This window comes from Branchiostoma belcheri, unplaced genomic scaffold (assembly GCF_001625305.1).
Source record: "Branchiostoma belcheri isolate BF01 breed outbred unplaced genomic scaffold, Haploidv18h27 scaffold151, whole genome shotgun sequence".
NCBI lineage: Eukaryota > Metazoa > Chordata > Leptocardii > Amphioxiformes > Branchiostomatidae > Branchiostoma > Branchiostoma belcheri.
In genome coordinates, this window is record NW_017802947.1 from 596,446 (window position 1) to 617,335 (window position 20,890).

Here is a 20,890-nt window from a genome sequence, read left to right on the forward strand (position 1 = left end):
ATGGATGAATGGATGAATGGATGAATGGATGAATGGATGAATGGATGAATGGATGAATGGATGAATGGATGAATGGATGAATGAATGAATGAATGTTAAACACTCAGGAATAGTAAAGAACTGTAATGCCTAAGAAAGACGAAATAGAAATAGACAGATCGCCATAGAATAGACGATATTCATTATTTATATTTAATCATGTGTCTGTGTGAAAAAAACAAACTATTTTTAAACTGTAATATCTTTTAAGTGTGTATCCCTGTATTTTAACGACCATGGCTCTCCCAACGTGGAGGAATAAAGAAAGGAAAGGAAAGGAAAGGAAATGAATGAATGAATGAATGAATGAATGAATGATTTTGATCAGATATGAAAAGTACACCGCAGCCATAGGATGAATTGCGTACTTTTTATATATCTACATATCTAAAAACTGGCAATTAGGCACCGATTAGCGCTAATTATCATAATATAATCGTTCCTACCTAATAATATGTATATTCTAAAAACACAAGAAACGCTACCTGGATGATGTTATCTTTGACCGAGTAGCCGTTGAAGCACTTGACGTACACGTCCAGGTCTACGGTCTGAAGGAACACCTCCTGTTCACGGGAGGCCGGAGGTAACTCTCTGTGCCACGGCTTTGTCTGCAGCTCGGGCTCGGGCGTGTCCTGCTGCCTGTCCCGGGGGATGTAGAGGCTCACACTGCTGGTCTTGTCGCAGGCAGGTTCTATCCTATCTGAAGTACATAACACAATACCGGTAAGAACAGCATTGGAAATATCCAAGCAGATTCTGTTGGGCAATGGTAATCTATATTCCCCCCATAGGCGATTGCAGGAGGCCAATGGATACATGCGACCAATATAGACCCCATTGCCCCATAGAATCTGCTTGAAGATTACATTATTGGCACCTGCATATTCCTTTGCATTTTTATAGATTATTCTGTCATATTGTTAAATGTTTTGTATTATTATGTATTAACATTGCTATACTGTTTTTGATAGAATTGTTATAAATATAGTAAATGTGGATTTGTTACATGCATATGTGGAAAGTGATGTGATTTTTGTTACACATCAAAGTTTGTGATAAAATAACAGTTGTAGTAGTTCTTATTGTGGGTCGTATTATATTCTGTTTCAGCTGAGAAACGATATGAAAGTTAGATTTCACAGTTTCCACACTGCTTCCATGAACTTTCGCATCATTTAATAGCCTAATAAGGGCAACATATATATTGCCATCACTAGTATAATTAGTAGATTTTATATTCATCAAGTCCCTAAAAGTGTTGGAAGTTACCATTGTATATTTTCACTTGTTCTATAAATCATTTAATAGATAGAAATCTACCTGAGATCTCCTTCATCTTCACGTCTAGCAGCACAGGGGTGGTCATGTCTAACTTCTCCTTGTAACCGTTGGTGCCTGTGGTGAACATCCAAGTCATCAGGTGCCCTGGGAGCCAGTCTAGTATCGGGCGGTTAGACTGTTTCCTTCGGTAGCCAAGAGCACTTCGCCCGCCTATCAAAATTACCGCTGCGGGGGAGATGAGCCTACTCCCCTCGGGCTTAACCAGCAGCGGTAATTCAGGTAGGCGGGTGAAGTATTCTTGGCTACCGAAGGAAACCGGCTATAGGCCCGATACTAGTCTGGCTCCCAGGGTAGTCAGAAGGGTCATCATATGTTTACTAGTATCATTCATTACTTCAGGTACAGAAGTATCGTTTGGTCGGCGGGGGAGTTTGTATGCACCTTGTCCCCATCAGCAAGGATTGGAAGTGAGTGGACGGAGATTGGGTTTCAGTTGATTGACGGGGTTGTGACCTGGTTTGCATTGATGTGGTATGAGGTCGCCAGGAATGTGTACTGTGTAACCATAGTATGACACATAAACCATGCCGTAACATCGAAGTGCAATGTGGACTACTGCTTCATTCATATCATTTCACTACTGCTTCATTCAAATAAGTAAAAGAAAATTACTGTGATTGAAGATATGTGTATATATATTACATGACAACAACGTTTGGGATCGCAAATGTAAACTACAGCAGCGACATCAAGCTGCAGTACAAATCAGAACCATTCGTTGTTGTCCTAAACAGTTGACAGACGCGGTCATGTGAAAATACACTGGTTGTTGAATAAAAAAAAACCGTCTTATGCATACCATTCATGTACTTGGACAGAAAAAAGAACCCCGCCCTCCGCGCGGTCGTGACGTCACAGAATTCGGATCCAGAGTTCAATGACACCATCTTGATCCCAGTGTACCGTCGCCTCTCGATCCCAGAGTCGTACCTTTCGATCACCTGATACTCGGGACACTCCTTGTCTGAAGAAGATCATTCACACAACAGATATAACATAATACTTTAAGTCGTCGCTGCATATGCTTAAAATAATACCTTCGTATACGGAGGTTTAAAATACTGGAAAGGAGTAAGAAGAAATAGGGATTGAAAGAAAGAGCAATAACATACAAAACAGACATGAATCAGAAAATATACACCATTACTAGGCGTAAATGCTTGTAAAAGAAGGAACAGAACATTTACGCATTGTTTAACAGTTAAAACAGTTAAAAATATCTTAAGTGTACTTTGATAATGGAAGACCACAGTTTCTGCACTGCATAAAATCATATATTTATCAAACAATCAATCTTTAAGCAGACATTAAAGAAGGCGTAAATGCTCGTAAAAGAAGGAACAGAACATTTACGCATTGTTTAAGGTGTGCTTAAATAACGGATTTCGTGTATAGTAGTATGTGTAGTATGTGTAGTAGTGGTTCAATATCTGTAGTGGATGGAAACAAAATAATTTGAAAGCTTACTTAGACAGAACTCTTCTCGGTCGCCGCATTGAGGTAAGGCGTTTCCGAGGTACTTCCGTGTGTACCCTGACATCCGCAGGTACCCGCGTCTCCCCGTCTCCTTACCGCAGGTCGGGGCGGGGTTGCGGTTAGACGGGGCGCCACGAAGAAAGATGAAATCACGGGGGTACATATCGTCCGTAATGCTGGGGCCCAACACCCAAATCTCGTTGTGACGGTTCGTTTGGAAAGGGCTGTGTAAAACAGAAAAATGTTGATACTTTCTCATCCAGAACGGCCCGTATCTAGTTCTTTTGTGTCTGCCTGGGCATGGTTCTGGATAGTATTCGCACAGCCAAGAACGTAGATTTGCAACGGTTCTGGATACGCATAGACTATCCAGAACCGAGCCTGAAACTTACTATCCAGAACCTTGCCTTAGCATGGTTCTGGCCGAAGTTCGTCGACTTCTATGTCTGTAATGTACAAGACCAACGTGATAATGGTATGGTGGATACGTACGCATCGTACTGCGCTGAAAAGTAGAACAGGTCCCTGAAAGTCTCGTTGTTCTCTGTCAGCTTCCCGACTAGGTCCAGGTAGTTGGACTGGGTGTTAGAATCAGATGCCCAGCCGGAGTAAGACTTCACATACACCACCATCTCTGGCGTGTTCTCTAGGAACACCTACATAACAACAAGACATAGGAGATTTCAAACTTCCGGGAAGAAGATATGGTTTGCTTTACATCATAGAATTTCGCTATTACACAGTGGTTTATGTTTCATTTCATGATTACAAAGTACACATTGCTGGCTGAACACCACCTACGGTACAAGGCATGATGGGTCACAACCCTGTCAATCAACTGAAACCCAATCTCCACCCACTCACTTCCTTACGCTACCATGACTTAACTTACTTGGCTATTACACTATCCTTCTAAGTATGGAATCCAAACATACAAACTCTCCTAAACCAACGTCACCAAAAACAATACTTCCGCGATTTGATGATGAGTACCGCAGTATCGTTATAGGGGTAGCGATTAACCTTCTAACACGAATTTGCATATGAATGAATCATATTAAGATATAGATTAATTACAAATTAATCCTCGGAGACTCACTTCAAGTAACACGAAAAAAACGTCTAAACTTATTCCAAATGCTCACTCTAATTCTAGCTTGTTGAATTTGACGATTTTTTTCTAAGGAATGTAGGGAAGTATAGCAGCAGCTGTAGTCTTCATTAGTCATTACATAGTGAAAGAACACTTACCGCAGTGTTAGTTGGCTTTGGCGGGTTCTCCCAGTACACCCTGGGCAGCAGGAGAGAGACGGTGTAGCGGCGCTCGGATGACCGGGTTACCTTCTCTGTAGGCACCTGCATCAGCACGGGCTGGGTCATCGGAATCTTCACTCCTACAAAAAATGATAACACCGAACACGGTTATAATATATACCAAAACAAAACTAAAGTATGGTTACCAAGAAGCCCTAATTTAGGATTACTGAGCAATCTTAGATTAGGGTTACCAAGAAACCCTATATTAGGAATCGCAAAACCCCTAAACTAGGGTAACCAAAAGACCCTAAATTGGGGTTAACGTTACCAGTAAACCCAAACTTAGGGTGATTTAACTTTTTTCCTGAGTTTTTTTTATAGGTATGTATTCTTTTTTGTTCCCGCAAACTGCCCGGACGGGCCCCGGGTTGGAAACAGTGACCTTGGTCATATTAGGCACAGAATGAAGATGAAGAAACATTTTATTCAATATGAAGACAAAATGAAATGGACGCCATCTTTACTAATACCAGAGAACATCATGAGGAAATTCCCTACCAGCATCGTTTTCCTCATCAAGATACTTGGACAACCTCCTGAAGCCGCGCATGCCTGCTTTGATGGTGGTGACGTCAGTGACTGTTGTGGACACCCACTTGGCATCCATGTACTTCCGTGCTTCATAGTCCTCTGTCTCACAAATCGTCTCAAAGTCAAGACACTCTGGACTACAGAAGGCTGGCTGTTTCCTGTTTGGATAGAGATACATGTAGGAAATTCTTTATATGTAGAGGTAGTCTGTATGAAATGTCGAATGTGGGGTGCCTCAAGGCTCCATTTTGGGACCGCTTTTGTTTGTTATGTATGTAAATGATATGCCAAAATGCTTACCACACTGCAAAATTGCCTTATATGCTAATGATACTGTGGAATACTACTTTAGCCATCCTCAATTAGAAACTATACAAAGGGCTCTTCCGTCTGATATGGATCACAATATCATGCTAAAATTACGCAAAGCAAATAAGAGGACATGTGGTGTATATTCAGCAAATAAAGAGAGTGAAAACCATATAAAACACCTTAGTTAACTAGTCACCGTACGTACATTTCTACATCATTACCTACTGCCATAGAGGAATTGTTTTCGATGTGTCTGTTTTTGCGTATGTATCTGTAGCTATTTGAATACAAAATAGAGAATGGTGTAACCGCAGACTGACAGGAAGTTGAACTGGAGGTCAAAATAGTCTCCATACAGGCTGGGAAGAAGTGACAATGGAGTATACACGGAATTAACACATAATTCAAGATAATGAATAAACCATGAAATTCACAACAATGTTCACCCTATATTAACTGCAAACTGCATCGCACAATTACAAAAAAACAGGTGGTCACGTGATTACCTACGCGAGTTTTCGCGAGGCCACGTGAGGATGAATCTTTGTACTTACCCAACCAAACGACCTTTAATAACCTCCCGTTCATGCAATTGATCAAGGGTTTTATCTCGTCAGCTGTTTTATAATCAGGCCAACGCTTATGTCAACATGTGTCAAACTTTGAGCAGCATTGTAACCTACAACGTGAGTGTCTAGTCACGTTGGAAACGTCGAAGGGGTGTTCAATTCTACGCTTGGCCCTTTCAAGGTTTATCAAGAAAAGCTTATCGTGTTATCCCATCAAGGATCTTGATCCCAGGGATTTTACAAGCGTCATGTTTTTTTTTTCAGTCGATTCTTTTGACTCCAAACTTATTGCGTAAAGTTCCCATGTCTCTTGTAAACCCATATCAGAGAGGAAAATGTTTTATCAAAGAGCGTGCCGAAACAAAGGGATGTCAATCAACGAGATTTTTTATTTACATCTTGGTAGTGGCGTCATGGGTCAATTTTGCAACAGGTTGTTGTGCAAAATGTATTTAAAATGACTCGGATCAACAAATAAATAAATAAATCCGACCGATTCTAATAGTCATAGTTGTAAACATCTGAACAACGACCAAAACTGCACCCACACAGTTATTATTACTGAATTTGTATTAAAGTTAAGTTTTGTTGCATCGATCAACATTTTTTTTCAACAAAATTAAGACAACATACTTTGTGGATTCAGGCTGCGCTTGGATGAGTCTTGCTGAATGACACACGGCCACACACCCCAGAGTGAGGAGGTAGTACCGTAACATCATGGCTGGAAGGTAATGTGTTTTTGAGACAATCTGAAGTCTACCTTTGATACAGTCCGATTTTACCTGGCTAAAATCCTCAAGAGTTGGATTTCAACTACATTCACAAACTATACGTGCATCAGCATATAACATTCATAGCTTGAATAATGAAAATTTCTTGTGGCGGCAGACAATAAAAGTATAAAAATGTATCGTACAGAGGCAAGTACTTCTAGCCCAATACCGTTCTTGCAGTTTACGATTTCTCCAATTGACTCGCCCGCAACACAAAGACACCTTTACCGTTACTACGATACCCGGATTAAAATCTTAAGATCTAAGTGGATGAACCAAGATTCTGAACGATTTGTAAAGATTATCAAAATAAAGCTAGGTTTCAAAGCACACGACGGAAATTAAGATTTCTAAAGGCCTGTATACGTCTCTTATATTAGTTTGCAAGCAATGTACTCTATGCAATGATGAGCGAAAGTATATCTAGTACCTTTCCTTGAAGGGTCCCACTGCGATTTGATTTCAGAAATGTATCATTCAGACAGACAGCCAATATTTGAACACGTATTCGGTCAACGTGAGGTCAGACAGGTAAGTTCATAGAACAAAACATAAAGACCTTTATATGCTGGGTTAACGAACATGCAGTCATCATCGATTGAAAAACAGTTGAATGACCTTTACTAAAGATTGTCACAGACAGAAGAAGGTTATTAACCTTATTCTTAAGATAAAAGAAGACGATAGCAACATTTTTTCTGAACTTTACTTTATTCTTCAGAAGTGAGGAGTAGAAATATCCCTGAAAAATTTTCAATGGAAAACAAACAAACAAACAAACAAACAAACATTCACATAATACAAAAGACAATATTTTCTGTAGTCAAGAGACAAGTGACACGTAATATACATGTATATCGAAAACTATCTTTATAGATGGAGACTACAACAAGCTATTAGAAGATCTGTTAGCTGGAAGACTTCTGTGGAGTTTGCTTTACTTCCTTCCGTTGCTCTTCAACACCCAGACTTCGTTGCGGCGGTTGGTCATCTCGAAAGGACTGCACAAAATAGAAAAAAGGGAAAGGTTTGAGGCCTTGCATTTACATCTCTCAGTGTTTACTTTCTATGTATGGGGCAATTTTGCACTTGTCGTTAACGCTACGCTGTCACAAGTAATGTTCCAATGCCCTCTCCATGACCAATAGATCGATCCCATAGCCCCGCCCACCTTGGTCAAAACCGTTGGAATGCAAATATACGGACATGCAGCCACTCTCTCATTGGTCAGACTGATAATTGCCATGTCCTCATTGGTTGAACTTCTAATTACCTTGGGCAGCCAAAATGGGTCTATAGAGGCTTAAAGTTTTGTCTACGTACGCATTATACTGGGCGGAGAAGAAGAAGTTGCCCTCGAAATTTTCTCCTTCCTCCGCCAGTTTCTGTTCCACATTCCGGCGGTGGGAGTTGACGTTCCAGCCATTAGCCCAGCCTCCGTACGTCTTCACATAGGCCGTCATCGCGGGCATGTTGTCGATGTACACCTGGAAAATCAACAAGGTTGTGCTTGGATCAATTTCCACAGATGGGGCATGAAGGATGTAGGGTGCATCAAGATACTCAACAGATTTTAGCTCTCTGCTATATTCTTGTGCTACGTTGCGTTGCAAGATTTTCGTTATACGATTAGGCTTTAACAGTAAGGATTTACAGCAACATTAAAACAGTTTAATTTTGTACATCCCCGACTGTCCTAACCTGTTGTCACACAGCAGAAAAATATCTCGCCAGACGAGTCTGCGAGCTCTAAGGGACATTTCATTACCGAGACGGCCGGTATTTCTCTCAATTACTAGTGCACAATTTTTAGATGTTCACTGGTCACCAAGCTACGTCAGATGGCAGTAATAAAGGATCCGCCCCAGAGGCGTCGCCAAAATACGCTCAACTCTTCCACGATTTAAAAATTGGCTGACTTTCTGGCCACCTACGAATTCTGCCGGAGATCGTCTGCAGTGTGACACCTTAGCACCCCCCCCCCGATGTCGTGAACTTGTCGTACGACATACTTACATCAGAGTTGGTGGGCATGGGTGGGTTGCTCCAGTGCTCCCTGGGGAGCATGAAGGAGATGGTGTACTCCTTCCAGAACCACCAAGACGTCTCCTCAGGAACCTTCATCAACACGGGCTGGGTCATCTCAATCTTCTTTCCTGTCATGTGAAGATGATAAATAGATCAAGTACTTCTGAATTTCAGAAAATAAATATTGTATAGTGTTGAGTGGGTAATGTTTTTCCTTAACTGTTGCTTTCTTGTTTAATTCATTCTTGTGTTCCTCTGCCGTACCAATCACTTCTCCCAGCCTGCGACGAGAACAATTTTGACCTCGAATTCCATCTTCTTGTCAGTCTGCGGTTACAGAATTTCCCCCACTTCCTGTGGCACAACCCAATTCAAATATCAAACGGACACGCAAACAAGCAAAAAGTAAGATATGAATACAAATTTAATGTACTAAATAATCATATCTTACCGGCGTCGTTTGCTCCACCGATGTAGTTGAAGAGTTTCATGAAGCCCCTGCTCCCGGCGATGCTCATGCTCATGCTGCTGATTTTGGTGGAGGCCCACTTGGTGGCCCCGTACCTCCTCTCCTCATAGTCTCCCGTGGTGCGCACACTGGTAAACTCAGGGCACTCCAGGTTACAGAAGTCGGGCTGCCTCCTAGATAGGGAAGAAATTGATAATGGCAATGAACTTTATTATATTCACGCCCCACATGGACCAAATACACTCCCCCGGTTTGTAAATGTGACCTCAGCATTACATTTGGACTGAAACATAGCATGCAATAGAGTCCATAACAGTGTCACTCTGTGTCATTCTGTTCAGAACTTGCCCTAAGCCTATAAAATTCCTATCAAAAAGTACACCAGATTCTCTAAATGGTCGATTGGCTAACTAAACAAGACCTAAAGGACGCTTCCCTGAAGAACAAATAAGCCTCTGTGCCCCTTTTTTGACACCGTGTTCTTCCACGTGAGGACTTCTTACCTAACCACGTAAACTAGGTCAAAGCTTAGGTCAACAAAAGGAAGAAATTTGGCGTGTAAGCCGTTTTGGACTGAACCAATGAACCTTGCAGAATGGACGCTTGGTCTTTTTTCCTTGTATGTGCTCTTGAAAGTTTTCTGAAAGTCTGTCAAGGTTTTCATTTAGTCTTTTTCTCTGTTCATCATTAAAATAAGGCTTTATGTCAATAACTGTCCATATTTTTTGGAGTTAGAATACATCTGAAGGTAGTAGAGAACGATACACCTATTCATGTAATATGTGTCAATCAAATAGGTCTAGGGCGGAGCCAAGATTGTTTTGTACCACGCCCCTGCCTTTACGCAATGGTCGGATTGCACAACAGGTTCTTACGGAACATGGTTCAAAACTAATTGAATTAATTATAGCATGGTGCTGATGGAAATGTTTTTAAAAATCTCAAAACTAGCAAGAATGCAGATTGATCGATTGTTTCAGAACAGGATTTCTTTACAATCGGATAGCGAGAGGTTTTGATTCAGAAAACGTACGTTATGAGCAAAATTACATTGAAAAAATAATGCTTTCTTATAACTTACCCGACAACTACCTGGCTCAAGACCACACACCCAAGGGCTAGAAGGCAGTACCGTAGCATGATGGCTGGAACAGAAAAAGACATTATTTAAAGAGCTCAACGCAGGTAAACCCAGATTCTTATCAGTGCAGTAAAGAGCATGATTTTCGTAAAAGAAAAAACGGCCCATAAAACATCTGCAATCTCCGAAACAGCCAGTGATTGCACACCAGTAGCTTTCTTAAAACAAATAGTGTTTCGTAAAAATAAGAACACCGAACGTACAAAAGACTACTACATACCTGTTTCTGTTGATTGTCGCTGCGACTTGTGTTCAGAAATGTGCAGCGTGTCGGTCTTAAATAGGGATCCCCACGTGTTTGTACTCGTGTTCAGAAAACGTGAGGTCAGCTGGCTTAGTTAAACAGAGCAGAGATTTTACGTAACATAGAAGCTTTACGTTGCATAACAGAGTATTGACACACCCAAAACACCAAGGGATTGTTGTTGGTAATGGTAATGTTGAAACTGCACGTGGATTAATCAGAACTATATCTTAAGCTATATGTATTTTCTTAATTCTTGCATATTCCACAAACGTTATTATTACCTCATCATCATTGTCGCGATATCGTTTAACAGACACGTAGTTTTCTTTTGCTTTTATTGAAATTGTTAACCCGTTTATTGGAATTGATTGCGGTGAAGCAGCTAGCTTGGAATGCAAAAATGCATTACCACTGACTACGCATGTTTTCGAAACAGCAAATATTGCCAATTCAAATGTTTTCCACGCGTACTGAATACAATTCCTCATTATGCACAGGAAGAGCAAACTCTGTGGGAGAAGTAAAACACACATGTTTACGTCATGTAGATTGGGTTGAACCGTTGTTTATTTAGAGTTGATGGAAAATACAGATAAGCGATTAACTAAGTTGCCCAACTACCAGCTTTACGTTTCTCAAGAACAAATATGCCTAATCAGCTAGTAGCTGCCTAGTGCCCGCATTGTAATTTGTCTCGATGAAACATACAATGTAAGTCGTGGCATGTTGGCACATTCAACACCAAAATAAAAGGAGAATGGATTAAGATGATTTTATGATGCCAGAACTTGCTGTTTCCAAAACCATGTTTAATCCAGAACCATGCTCACGCACTGTTCTGGATAGTCCACGTGTATCCAGAACCGTGACTGAGGCAATGTACGTTCTTGGGTACGCGGAGACTACCCAGAACCGTGAACCCTTATTAAGGCATGGGGCTAGATAGGCACGGTTCTGGATACGATCGTCCTTAACGTTTACTCTTCCTTCTTCACCATCCAAATTTCGTTCAGCCGCTTTTCCGGCTCCATGTCTGGATCGTCATACTCCAACAGTTTGATCCAGTCCTGTAGTACGATCAAAAGTAAGATCATCGTTATTTGTAAGATCGTGCTGGGCGCATCGTATAGACACACGCACGCTCAAACACACGCACGCACAACACACTCAACGCACACACGCACGCACACACGCGCGCGCGCGCGCACACACACGCACGCACACACACACACACAATGACCCTCAAACACACACGCACACAACTGATGCTCAAACACACCCGCTCAAATACACACATATAACTACATACATAGCCGTATTTCATAGTCTAATGTTAACGGAAGGGGCCTTAAAAATTCCATGACCACTGGACTTGTGGTGTCTACTCACCGGCTTGTACCTGAGCCCAGCTTCATCCAGCGCGCCCATGAACGACTGAGTCATCTGAATGAGGTCCGAGTCGTTCGGTCTGGGTCCGGTGAAGCTCCTCACATAGGCAGTGTATCCCTGAGACTTGTATAAAGTTACCTGAGAAAGGCAAAAATGACAAATAATGGCATTAAAAATTTCACACCGTGTTTCATCAATAAATCAAAACACATTGATTATGATACATTTTCGATTATGACTTTTCTAAAGATGCTCTCAATAACGTCCATATGTTAGATGACCTCAAGTAATTGTCATCTCAAATTGGAAGAAGTTACACGCGTACACGTGGTAAGAACACAGACCTTACCGATTTTATAAATCAATTTTGCCATTTTACTAAATAACAGACGCAGATATATTTACAATACTATGGTTATCACAATTCTTTCACCAATTTAAGACTCTAAAATCACTGTAAGGAAGGGCTCACGTCTTGTTCTATGGGATAAGGAGGATTTCCTTGGTCATGCTCTTCGGGTACCCAGAAGGCCACGTGGAAGTCTTTGTCACAACCGAACTTACGGTTGTCCTTCTGCCACAACTGAAACAAACGAGAAAAAAATCATCAATTTCTGTCAATGCGATACAATGCAGAAAATGTTACTGTAAACTAGAAAGGTAACATTTGCAAAGCAAATGCATAACGTTTACCTTCGCATATGGTCTTCTCTGTTAATTCGTACTCAAACACATTCACGTATATATTGTGACAGGAGTCTAAATCTCCCCTACTATAAAATTGCAACATTATTAAACCCAACACCAGTTACCAGGCAATCTGGTTCAGGTTATTGACCAGGTCAGTGTTTGGAACGGAAGAAGAAACAGCGCAAAAATAATGTTTTCCTTCGATTAAAATAAGAATAAGAATGCTTACAACAGTCATCCTTGGAGAGGTCTTTTCCATGGAGACACGCTTGCTGTTGGTACCGGTCATATAACGGAACAGCGGCAACATTTCGGGGGGTGCCTGCTTAGTGGAACAGCCGAGGAACTTCTTGTCCACCCAAGTGCCTGCGAGGTAACCATATTTTAGGTTTTCATGACCTTCACAGACCTCCTGGAAGCGTTTTGGGTTTTCGTGAATGTATTGGAGCCATGGAGTGGGCTGTATGATGAAATCGGTTACTAAATCACTTCCTAAATTCTTCCATGTACTACCCACTTTATACTCCAACCCGGCGTGTGTTGTGTCACCTCCCTATCAAAATCACTGTCAAAATCACTTCCCACCCTCCACACAACCGCTGCTGCTAGGACAAAGAGATACGCAATTTAGACACCCAAAACAATACTTCCGTACCCGGAGGCAACAAAATGGACATTTTCAAAGGCAGGCCACAGCGAATCAACGGGGTTATCAGATGATTAGGACATTCACCTACCACGAGGTGTTTTCCGTTCGTCGAAGTTATTGAAGCTCCGGATGACGTCGAATTCCGGACACTCCGGACATATAGGGCATCCGGAAGCCTTGCACTTCCTCTCCCACAGAGATGGGGCTGACGTCACGGTGTCTGATTTGTAAGTTGAAGTGTTAACATCGAATGTCTGCCAAGGTGCACAAGAAACAACACGTTAGCAACTGTAATGGTATTTAATTCAGCATGGCAAAGGCCACTACATTTTTCTTTTCATCATTCATTAGAGTAGAGATCTAACCTAGAAGGAAAGGTTAGACCTTAGGACGAAAGCTAGTCTGATCTTACGGACCTTCTGGTTACATACGTTGTACGATTGTCGCACGATGGAAAACTGATGGCATTCTTGCGTTAGTCGTCTATGTGTCGTACTTAATTTTAGAATTCTTGTTACTGAAAATGCTGTCTGAGATCCTTGTAGCCGGTCAATTATGTCACAGCCTATTTGACTATTCTTCGACATCAAAATCATACCACCAATGTGGCCGCGCCGTAACGTACAAAATTGTTTTTTAGAAAGAAACGAAATCCTACCACGCGGTCCTCGTCATCGTGCGGTTTGACAAACCACATCTCGTTGTACCGGTCTGTCTTCTGTGGACCATCGTAGACCACAACCTTGAAGTACTCCTGTAGAAAAAATAGACATAATTCAGTAGATAGAGAGAAGATATCCTGTAGGTATAGGCGTAATACAATAATGAAGCACTTCTTCCTCCTACCCTTATACCTCAGTTATCTATCATAGTGCATTTAGCCCATGTAGGGTGTGAATATATATATATGCATTAAGCTCATTTTCATTGCCATTGTCAATAATCACCATAATTTAGTCGTCAACCGTGACGGGGGGCGATATTGACTTCGGAATAACTTTAACCTTTTGCTGGCGTCACGCGTAAATAAAACACGTATGTAACCATAGCAATCCAGTTTTCAAATGGTAAAGAAACATTTAAGTACAACAGATCTAGCCGTAGATTTCCTTACTGTTTTGTACTGTACACCGGCGGCATCCAGGCGACTGCGGAACTCCCTGGCGACCTGTTCTATCTTGTCGTTTGTCGCGTAACCGCCGAATGGCATGACGTAAACGTGAGGCCCACGACTGTTGTACACGTACACCTGGAGAAAGGGGATAAATATTAATTATGGCCTTATGAGACTTCACAGTCAATTCTTGGAGATATTTTGGTGGCGTCTAATGGACAGATTGGCAGACACGATATCAAGAAGTCGCGAGTTCGATCCCGGTCAATCCCGGCTAGATGTTCTGTCCTTGGGAACGGCACTTTATAGGACTTTCGACACAATTGTTGTGCAATAAAGATTGACTTGACTTGACTCCACCCAATGTGTAAAATGGGTACCTGCCTTCAGTTGGTGAGGTAAAAGGCGATGGAAAAGGGGGTGGACTAGACCTTATAATGCCGTGCCATAGACATCGTGGATTGATAACGCACTGCCGCTCAAAAAGGCCATGGGACTATCTACCTTTACCTTTTGACTTCGAGACTTCTTCTCCGTCATTTGGTAAGACAATCAGAAAAAGAAATCCATACGTCGGAACAATTAATCCATATTAAAGTATTCCTAACCTCGTCGTTTGACGGCGTGGGAGGAGTGCCCTGGTGCATCTCGGGAAGAATGACGCACGTCCTGTACTCCTTGCTGCAGGAGTCTCCCATCTCAAGGTTATCCAGCTTGTTCTGTTCAGGACAGAGAAATAAAGTTAGATCTACATCTTACCGGTTGGGTTTGTCCAGATGTTACCCAGCTTCAATCTGTGGCACTTAACACGACTTTTCTCGCTTCATTCAGGTGAAAATGAGCATAGTCCTCTGCGTTGGTGGTGGCATAAAAAAGTAAGTTGAAAACTCGAGTGTGGCGTCACCATGTCTTGTCAATATTGTTGGAATATTTTTTTAAATTGCAGCGCTACCGTCTTGACGATAATATCAACTACATAAAAAACGGGGAACGCTTTAGTGCCTCTAGACTGAACAATGGGAGATACACTATTTACAATACAGGATTCTAGAAGGACGTTACTAAATTCCCTTCATTGTTTCTGTAAGTTGCGTTCTACTCACCCAGGTGAGGATCGGCGTTGTCGTCTCCATCTTGACACCCGCGGAGTTCTGTCCACTGGTATAGTCCAGCAGACGGTAGAAGGTCTTAAGACTGGCGCTCTCGTAGTTACAGGAGCTGGTGTCCACACACGCCCACTTAGCTGCAGAGCACAGGCATTAACATGGACGTTATCTGACAGTTGGTGGTTCACATTGGTAATTGCTGTTTATTACTTCCGGGAAGGAAATATTGTTTTGGGTGGCAGTTGTAAAGGGGTGTATATACCTGTGTGCCAGAGTGGCATCACTTGCTAGAGAGTTGGAAGTGGTTTTAATAGCTTATTAATAGCTAGGTCATGGTTGAGCATGACCAAGACACGTGTCGGTGTGTAATAATTGTACAAGAATTACAGCAAGTGTTGTACAGTAAGTGTTGCAATGCCGATTAGATTACATCACACAATCCCCTTGACAGTTAGAATGTATTCGTGAAAATACAAAACACCTAACGGAAGTCTGAAATCTACGATCTCTTGTTACCCTGGTGTTGCTTCTCTTTTTGTACCCTATCCATTGTAAATATCTACTTAGAATTATATATCCGTTTTACACACCTTTCTTGATGGCTCTCTCGACGAACCCGCGGTAAGTGTTGACGGTCTTGTACACGGGACACTCCCGCCCCTGACACGCCGGCGGCACGTCATGTATACTACTGGCGGGGAGGATGTCCAGGGCGTCTGTCATAGTCTCTTCCTTCTTTCTGTTCCCTACATTAGCGAACTTCAAAGACAGTATACTTTATACTCAACGATCTACGTCTGATTTTGTTAAGACTAGTCATCTTATTTTATCTTAGACGGCCAGGCAATCCTTATCAAGATTTGTTCTTTGCTACGTTGAAGAAAAAAAACAAGTTGTCCGTCATGTAAAATTGTATTCACCTTTTCCCGCATCTCCTGTGTGATCAGGTCGTCTGGTGTCCCCTTCGCGAAGGCGATCTCAGTGTATTTATTAGATGCGAAGTCATCGTACCCGCTGGCAAAGAACATGTCCTGAAACACAGACAAGCTATTTATTATTGCTTGGATAGCAAGAAAACTGACAAATGATTGCTTCGATGCTGCTTTTCTATATTATAACATGTATTTCTCTAAAGACAAAGAAACTCAACCACAGCTTGTACAGCGAACCACATTCAAATAGGCATCGATGAAGGCTAAGAATATTAGAAAAATTGAAGAACTTGATATACATGTATAAGACAACTACACACAACTGTTTGTAGAACTCACCTTCGTATACTCCACACCTTCTTCATCCAGAATCGTCATGAATTTTGCCGCCATCTTACTCATGTGTTTCTTTGTCGGATAGCCGGTAAACGCCATGAGGTAAAAGTTGCTCATAGGTGCCTCGTAGAGGAACAGCTATGAAATAATGATAAAGTAGAATAATGCCCAAAGAAATGTGAAGAGTTTCAGAAATCCACCGAGAGACAATTGTAGACTCTACTGCAACAATACCAAAGCCTGGTCATTCCAACGCTCGTAGCAATTATTTGATGATTAGACCGGCCATTCTATGATGCTAAGATTAAACATGACATGACCGCTCGTTGCTATCATATTATCAAGGTTTAATCTACTTAAAATGTCTGATGAATTGTATATCTACCCTGTCGTCCGTCGGTTGAGGTGGGTTGTCATAGGCGGAATTCGGTAGAGTCAGGCATGTGGTGATGGTCTGAGCACAGTCTTCACAGAGGAAAGTGTCCGTGTGCATCTGAGAATATGAAGTCACAAAAATCGCTAACATGTACAATTTTTAAATTCATCAACATGAAAAGTAACAGGCAACTCGGAAGAGTTTGGCGCCCAATTGATAACCCAACGTCTTCGAAAAAAGACGTTCTTTACGGCATTAAACTGTACCAACCATCATGAAAGTTGACAGAGTTGAGTCTATCTTCGTGATTTCGCTGTTGTCTCCGTTGAGGTACCGGTACAGTGGCAGGTAGTTTTGGTACGTTCCCGCCTCCCAGTCAGACCCCGGGCTGGACGTCATACACACTCCCTTAGCTGTGGTACGGAGGACAGGAAAACAGGTGGTATCTTATACATACACTTTTCCATTCATAGACATTGTCCCGTGAAATTTGTCTCTATGATAGGTTTTTGCCTGGAGTCGCGCCCGTGTATGGGCACGAGATAGGGACACAGAGATGGCGTCCCCGAGGGAGCTTATATATGATTATAGCGTCAAATCTCTGCACGCAAAAGAACCCAGCACACTTATCGAGAGGAGTAGGATATGCTTGGATAAGTACGTGATACGTATACGTAGCGAAGCCGCATTGCACTAGCAGGTACGAGAAAAAATCACGATGCTTCACCTACTTAAGAGAATCATCATGCTTCACCTCAGTTGAGGATGACAAAGAACATTCAAGAAGAAGCCTGCAGCGAATCTTTTGCAGAATAAAAGCTATTTCTGGGCCTCATTCTTACAAACACGCGTGCCATGTTTGCTGACGCTGAGAAAGGACATCTTACTGGGCGTCATGGTCCTCTCGATGAAATTATTGGGAGTCTTCCTCTCGACAGTGGTGAAGGGCGCGCACTCTCTGACGTCACACCCCTCAGGCACATCCTTGACCGGGATGACCTCGCCGACGTTCGCTTCCCTGAGGCATGACGGGAGGTAGGAGTCCCGGATGTAGCCGTCCCCTCCCAGGACCCAGATCTCGTTGTGACGGTCGGTCATCTGGTAGGGACTGGGGAGACAACGAAGGAGAGGAAAGGTATTAGTTCAATTGTTTCTCAACACAAAGACATTAAAAAAATACAACAAGCATTTCTTCTTTTCATATTGTTCAACAGACAAGTATAGCTATTTATTATGCTACCCAACTAGTCACAGACTATTATTAAAGTTCAAAACCATTGGACAGGGCATACCGTGCCAGGTCCATCTACCTATAGTTAAGTGTGTCGAAATCATCAGACAGTGCTAATTACACCCCAAGCAGAAGTGGCTTATTAAATGCGCAGAACGTTACGTTCTGATGACTTTTCCCGCGTACTGGCGGATGGGGAACTGCCAGAAAGCCGGGCAAGTCAGAAAGATGTAGCGATCTCCCAAACCAACCTCTGCTCGGGGTGCAAGTTTAAAGTACGGTGCGGTCTCACTCGTCGCAGGCCATCGTACGGTTTTGATGACATAAAATTTGCATGCTGTGATAGAACAAACCGACGAGAAATACCCTCAGTTTGCGATCGCACCACCGTACCGGACCACACAGAGTACTCACGGCTGGTACGTAGCGGTGATGACTCCATTGTCGACAACGACTTCCCCGTTCTCCCGGAGTTTCCCCACCAGGTCCTTCTGCATGGTGTCGGCGTTCCAGCCGGTCAGCCAACCCGAGGACGACTGGACAAACACCACCTCCTCCGGCCGGCTTTCTATGTTCAGCTACGGTGAGAAGCAAAAAACAACAGCTGAAGCTAGATGATCACATAAAAAGAGCACCTGACCTACTGTATGGTAAATTAAATAGAGAGAGAGAAGGAGACAGAGAAAGAGATAGAGAGACTGAGAAAGACGGAGGGACCGAGAAAATGGGGCAGAGAGAGAGAGAGAAATTGAGGAACACACTGACACACGCACACACACACACACACACACACACAGAGAGAGAGAGAGAGAGACAAGAAAACAAAAAGAACACATCACTCACGTAGCTTGGTATCCAAACCTATTCCAGCTGTGTAGTTTCTTTCAAGTATTAGCCGAGAGGATGAAAGACTCTGTGGCTGAAAAAGCTTCAGATACCAGACTATCACTAACTTGAAGTGTGCTCTCAACCATTTCTTAACACAATCGTACGAAATTCCCTCCCTCACCGTAGAGTCAGTCGGTAGCGGAGGGTTCCCCCAGTGCACCCTGGGAATCATGAACGAGACGACGTAATCGCGGAAGATCCAACCGTCCCTGTCCTTGGGGATCGTCACGAGAACCGGCTGGGTCATCTCCAGATTTATGCCTTGGTGGGTTAGAAAGTAACGGGTACCATCAAAACTGATCTGTATAATTGTCATTGAGGTTATAGTTGTTTAATCAACAATACTACGCTATTTCCAAAGGTTCACTTTAAAATGAATTTTAGCTTATTGAGATTTAACTGCTGAAATGACGTATTTCTTAAGGGATACGAACACAAACACATAGCAAATCGACTGAAGTGGATATCTTAAATTTGCACTTGTAAAGAAAGAGTACAACAATTGTTAAAAAAAGTTTAAATCACTAAGGATACACCTACGTGTACACCTCATAATGAATTTTCATTGAAATTTGATATAGAAGAAAAGAAAGGTGGTAAATGGTCTGTTAACTTTTTTTTCGAATTCGCACCTTCTTCGTTCTCTCCAGTGATGTAGTTGAAGAGTCTCCAGAAGGCCCGTGTTGTCCCTGTGACGTAGCTGACGTCAGTGACGACAGTAGACACCCACAGGGAACTCTCGTACCTCCGGACCTCATAGTCATCCCTGCTGCATAACACCTCGTACCCAGGGCACTCAAGGGTACAGAAACCCAGCTTCTCTTGGTCGCTGGGACAGCAAAAGCAAAACATGTTACCGTACATTTAAGTCATATCTAAATGTAACTTAAATACATTTCAAAGTGTCCTTAAAGTCCTAATAGTAATGGTGTTTTCAGACGAACAATCAGGACTTTTGAAATGTTCCCTGATGCTATGTACATGGAATTCTTTTTTAAATACGCCTTGTCGATGTAGCCTTGGTGCAACATCCAAAAAATGGTTTTAAGGTTGCCGTTACAAATCGGACGGCACCAAGGCACTAGGAATATTAGACAAAATCGCAATGGGTCTTGACAGATCTTCGGCAAATCTGTAAAACATAAATAAATTTATCTAATAAATTTGAGATATGCCCTAACTTTTGAACGATCTCCTGGGTGTGGATAAGGTCATTTAAAAAACTAGAAAGGCCAATATTTGCTTTGGAGCAAATACAGCGATGGGTTCACCACATTTTACGACATGGCAGGGAAAGAATGGGAAACACAAGGGAAAACAATGATTTACATTGATATAACTATAGTATGAAGTAACATACAACTAAGACTACAACAGTTGGATAGCTATTCCCTACTTTATTGGTTAGGATTTTTAATTGCATAATGCAAACTGTTGATTTTCAAAGAAAAAAAGAAGTGTTCATGCCCCGCATTCCAATGCTGGAGCAGGAAAGCTTGAAATACCTACCAAAACACTTGAATACAGACATACTGTCAGTATGGAATGGATCTGAGCAGGTATTAATTAAGTTAAGCCTGTTAAATTCCAACAGCCAATCAGCAAGGAGAATAGAGGAAAGCTGCATGCCTATTGGTTGATGCCCTGCATTCCATTGTGATGACTCATGTCCAACTCAGTAATACATTTGCTATAACACAGCCAAAAAACTCAAATAAAACCATTCTAAAAGCCTGTATCACAAAAATTTAAAAAACGCCTAGGGGTATTTGCCCACTGTATATCCATACCAAATTTCAGGACCTTAGGCCCTAAAATGAAGAAGCTGAATCCATTTTAAAAATGGCAGGAGAAGGAGAAAGGAGAAGGAGAAGAAACATCAGAAAAAGCAATAATGGGTTACACCACCACTTCGTGGTGTGGTGAACCC

The 20,890-nt window shown here is 42.1% G+C and overlaps 1 protein-coding gene across 1 annotated transcript in view; it reads right to left on the reverse strand.

Annotated features, from left to right (window-relative positions):
- LOC109465508 overlaps positions 1-20,890 on the reverse strand; it is a 35,662-nt gene that overhangs the window by 12,975 nt on the left and 1,797 nt on the right. Inside the window, 28 exon segments of the mRNA XM_019762864.1 lie at positions 525-742; positions 1,363-1,437; positions 2,183-2,347; positions 2,851-3,083; positions 3,352-3,515; positions 4,111-4,253; positions 4,675-4,865; positions 7,688-7,851; positions 8,381-8,520; positions 8,844-9,031; positions 11,225-11,316; positions 11,639-11,776; positions 12,111-12,221; positions 12,558-12,694; positions 13,066-13,231; positions 13,636-13,731; positions 14,092-14,226; positions 14,700-14,810; positions 15,195-15,334; positions 15,788-15,959; positions 16,118-16,228; positions 16,469-16,603; positions 16,851-16,958; positions 17,112-17,254; positions 17,729-17,949; positions 18,487-18,650; positions 19,082-19,221; positions 19,593-19,789. Of these exon segments, the coding sequence (XP_019618423.1) occupies positions 525-742; positions 1,363-1,437; positions 2,183-2,347; positions 2,851-3,083; positions 3,352-3,515; positions 4,111-4,253; positions 4,675-4,865; positions 7,688-7,851; positions 8,381-8,520; positions 8,844-9,031; positions 11,225-11,316; positions 11,639-11,776; positions 12,111-12,221; positions 12,558-12,694; positions 13,066-13,231; positions 13,636-13,731; positions 14,092-14,226; positions 14,700-14,810; positions 15,195-15,334; positions 15,788-15,959; positions 16,118-16,228; positions 16,469-16,603; positions 16,851-16,958; positions 17,112-17,254; positions 17,729-17,949; positions 18,487-18,650; positions 19,082-19,221; positions 19,593-19,789 (4,198 nt within the window).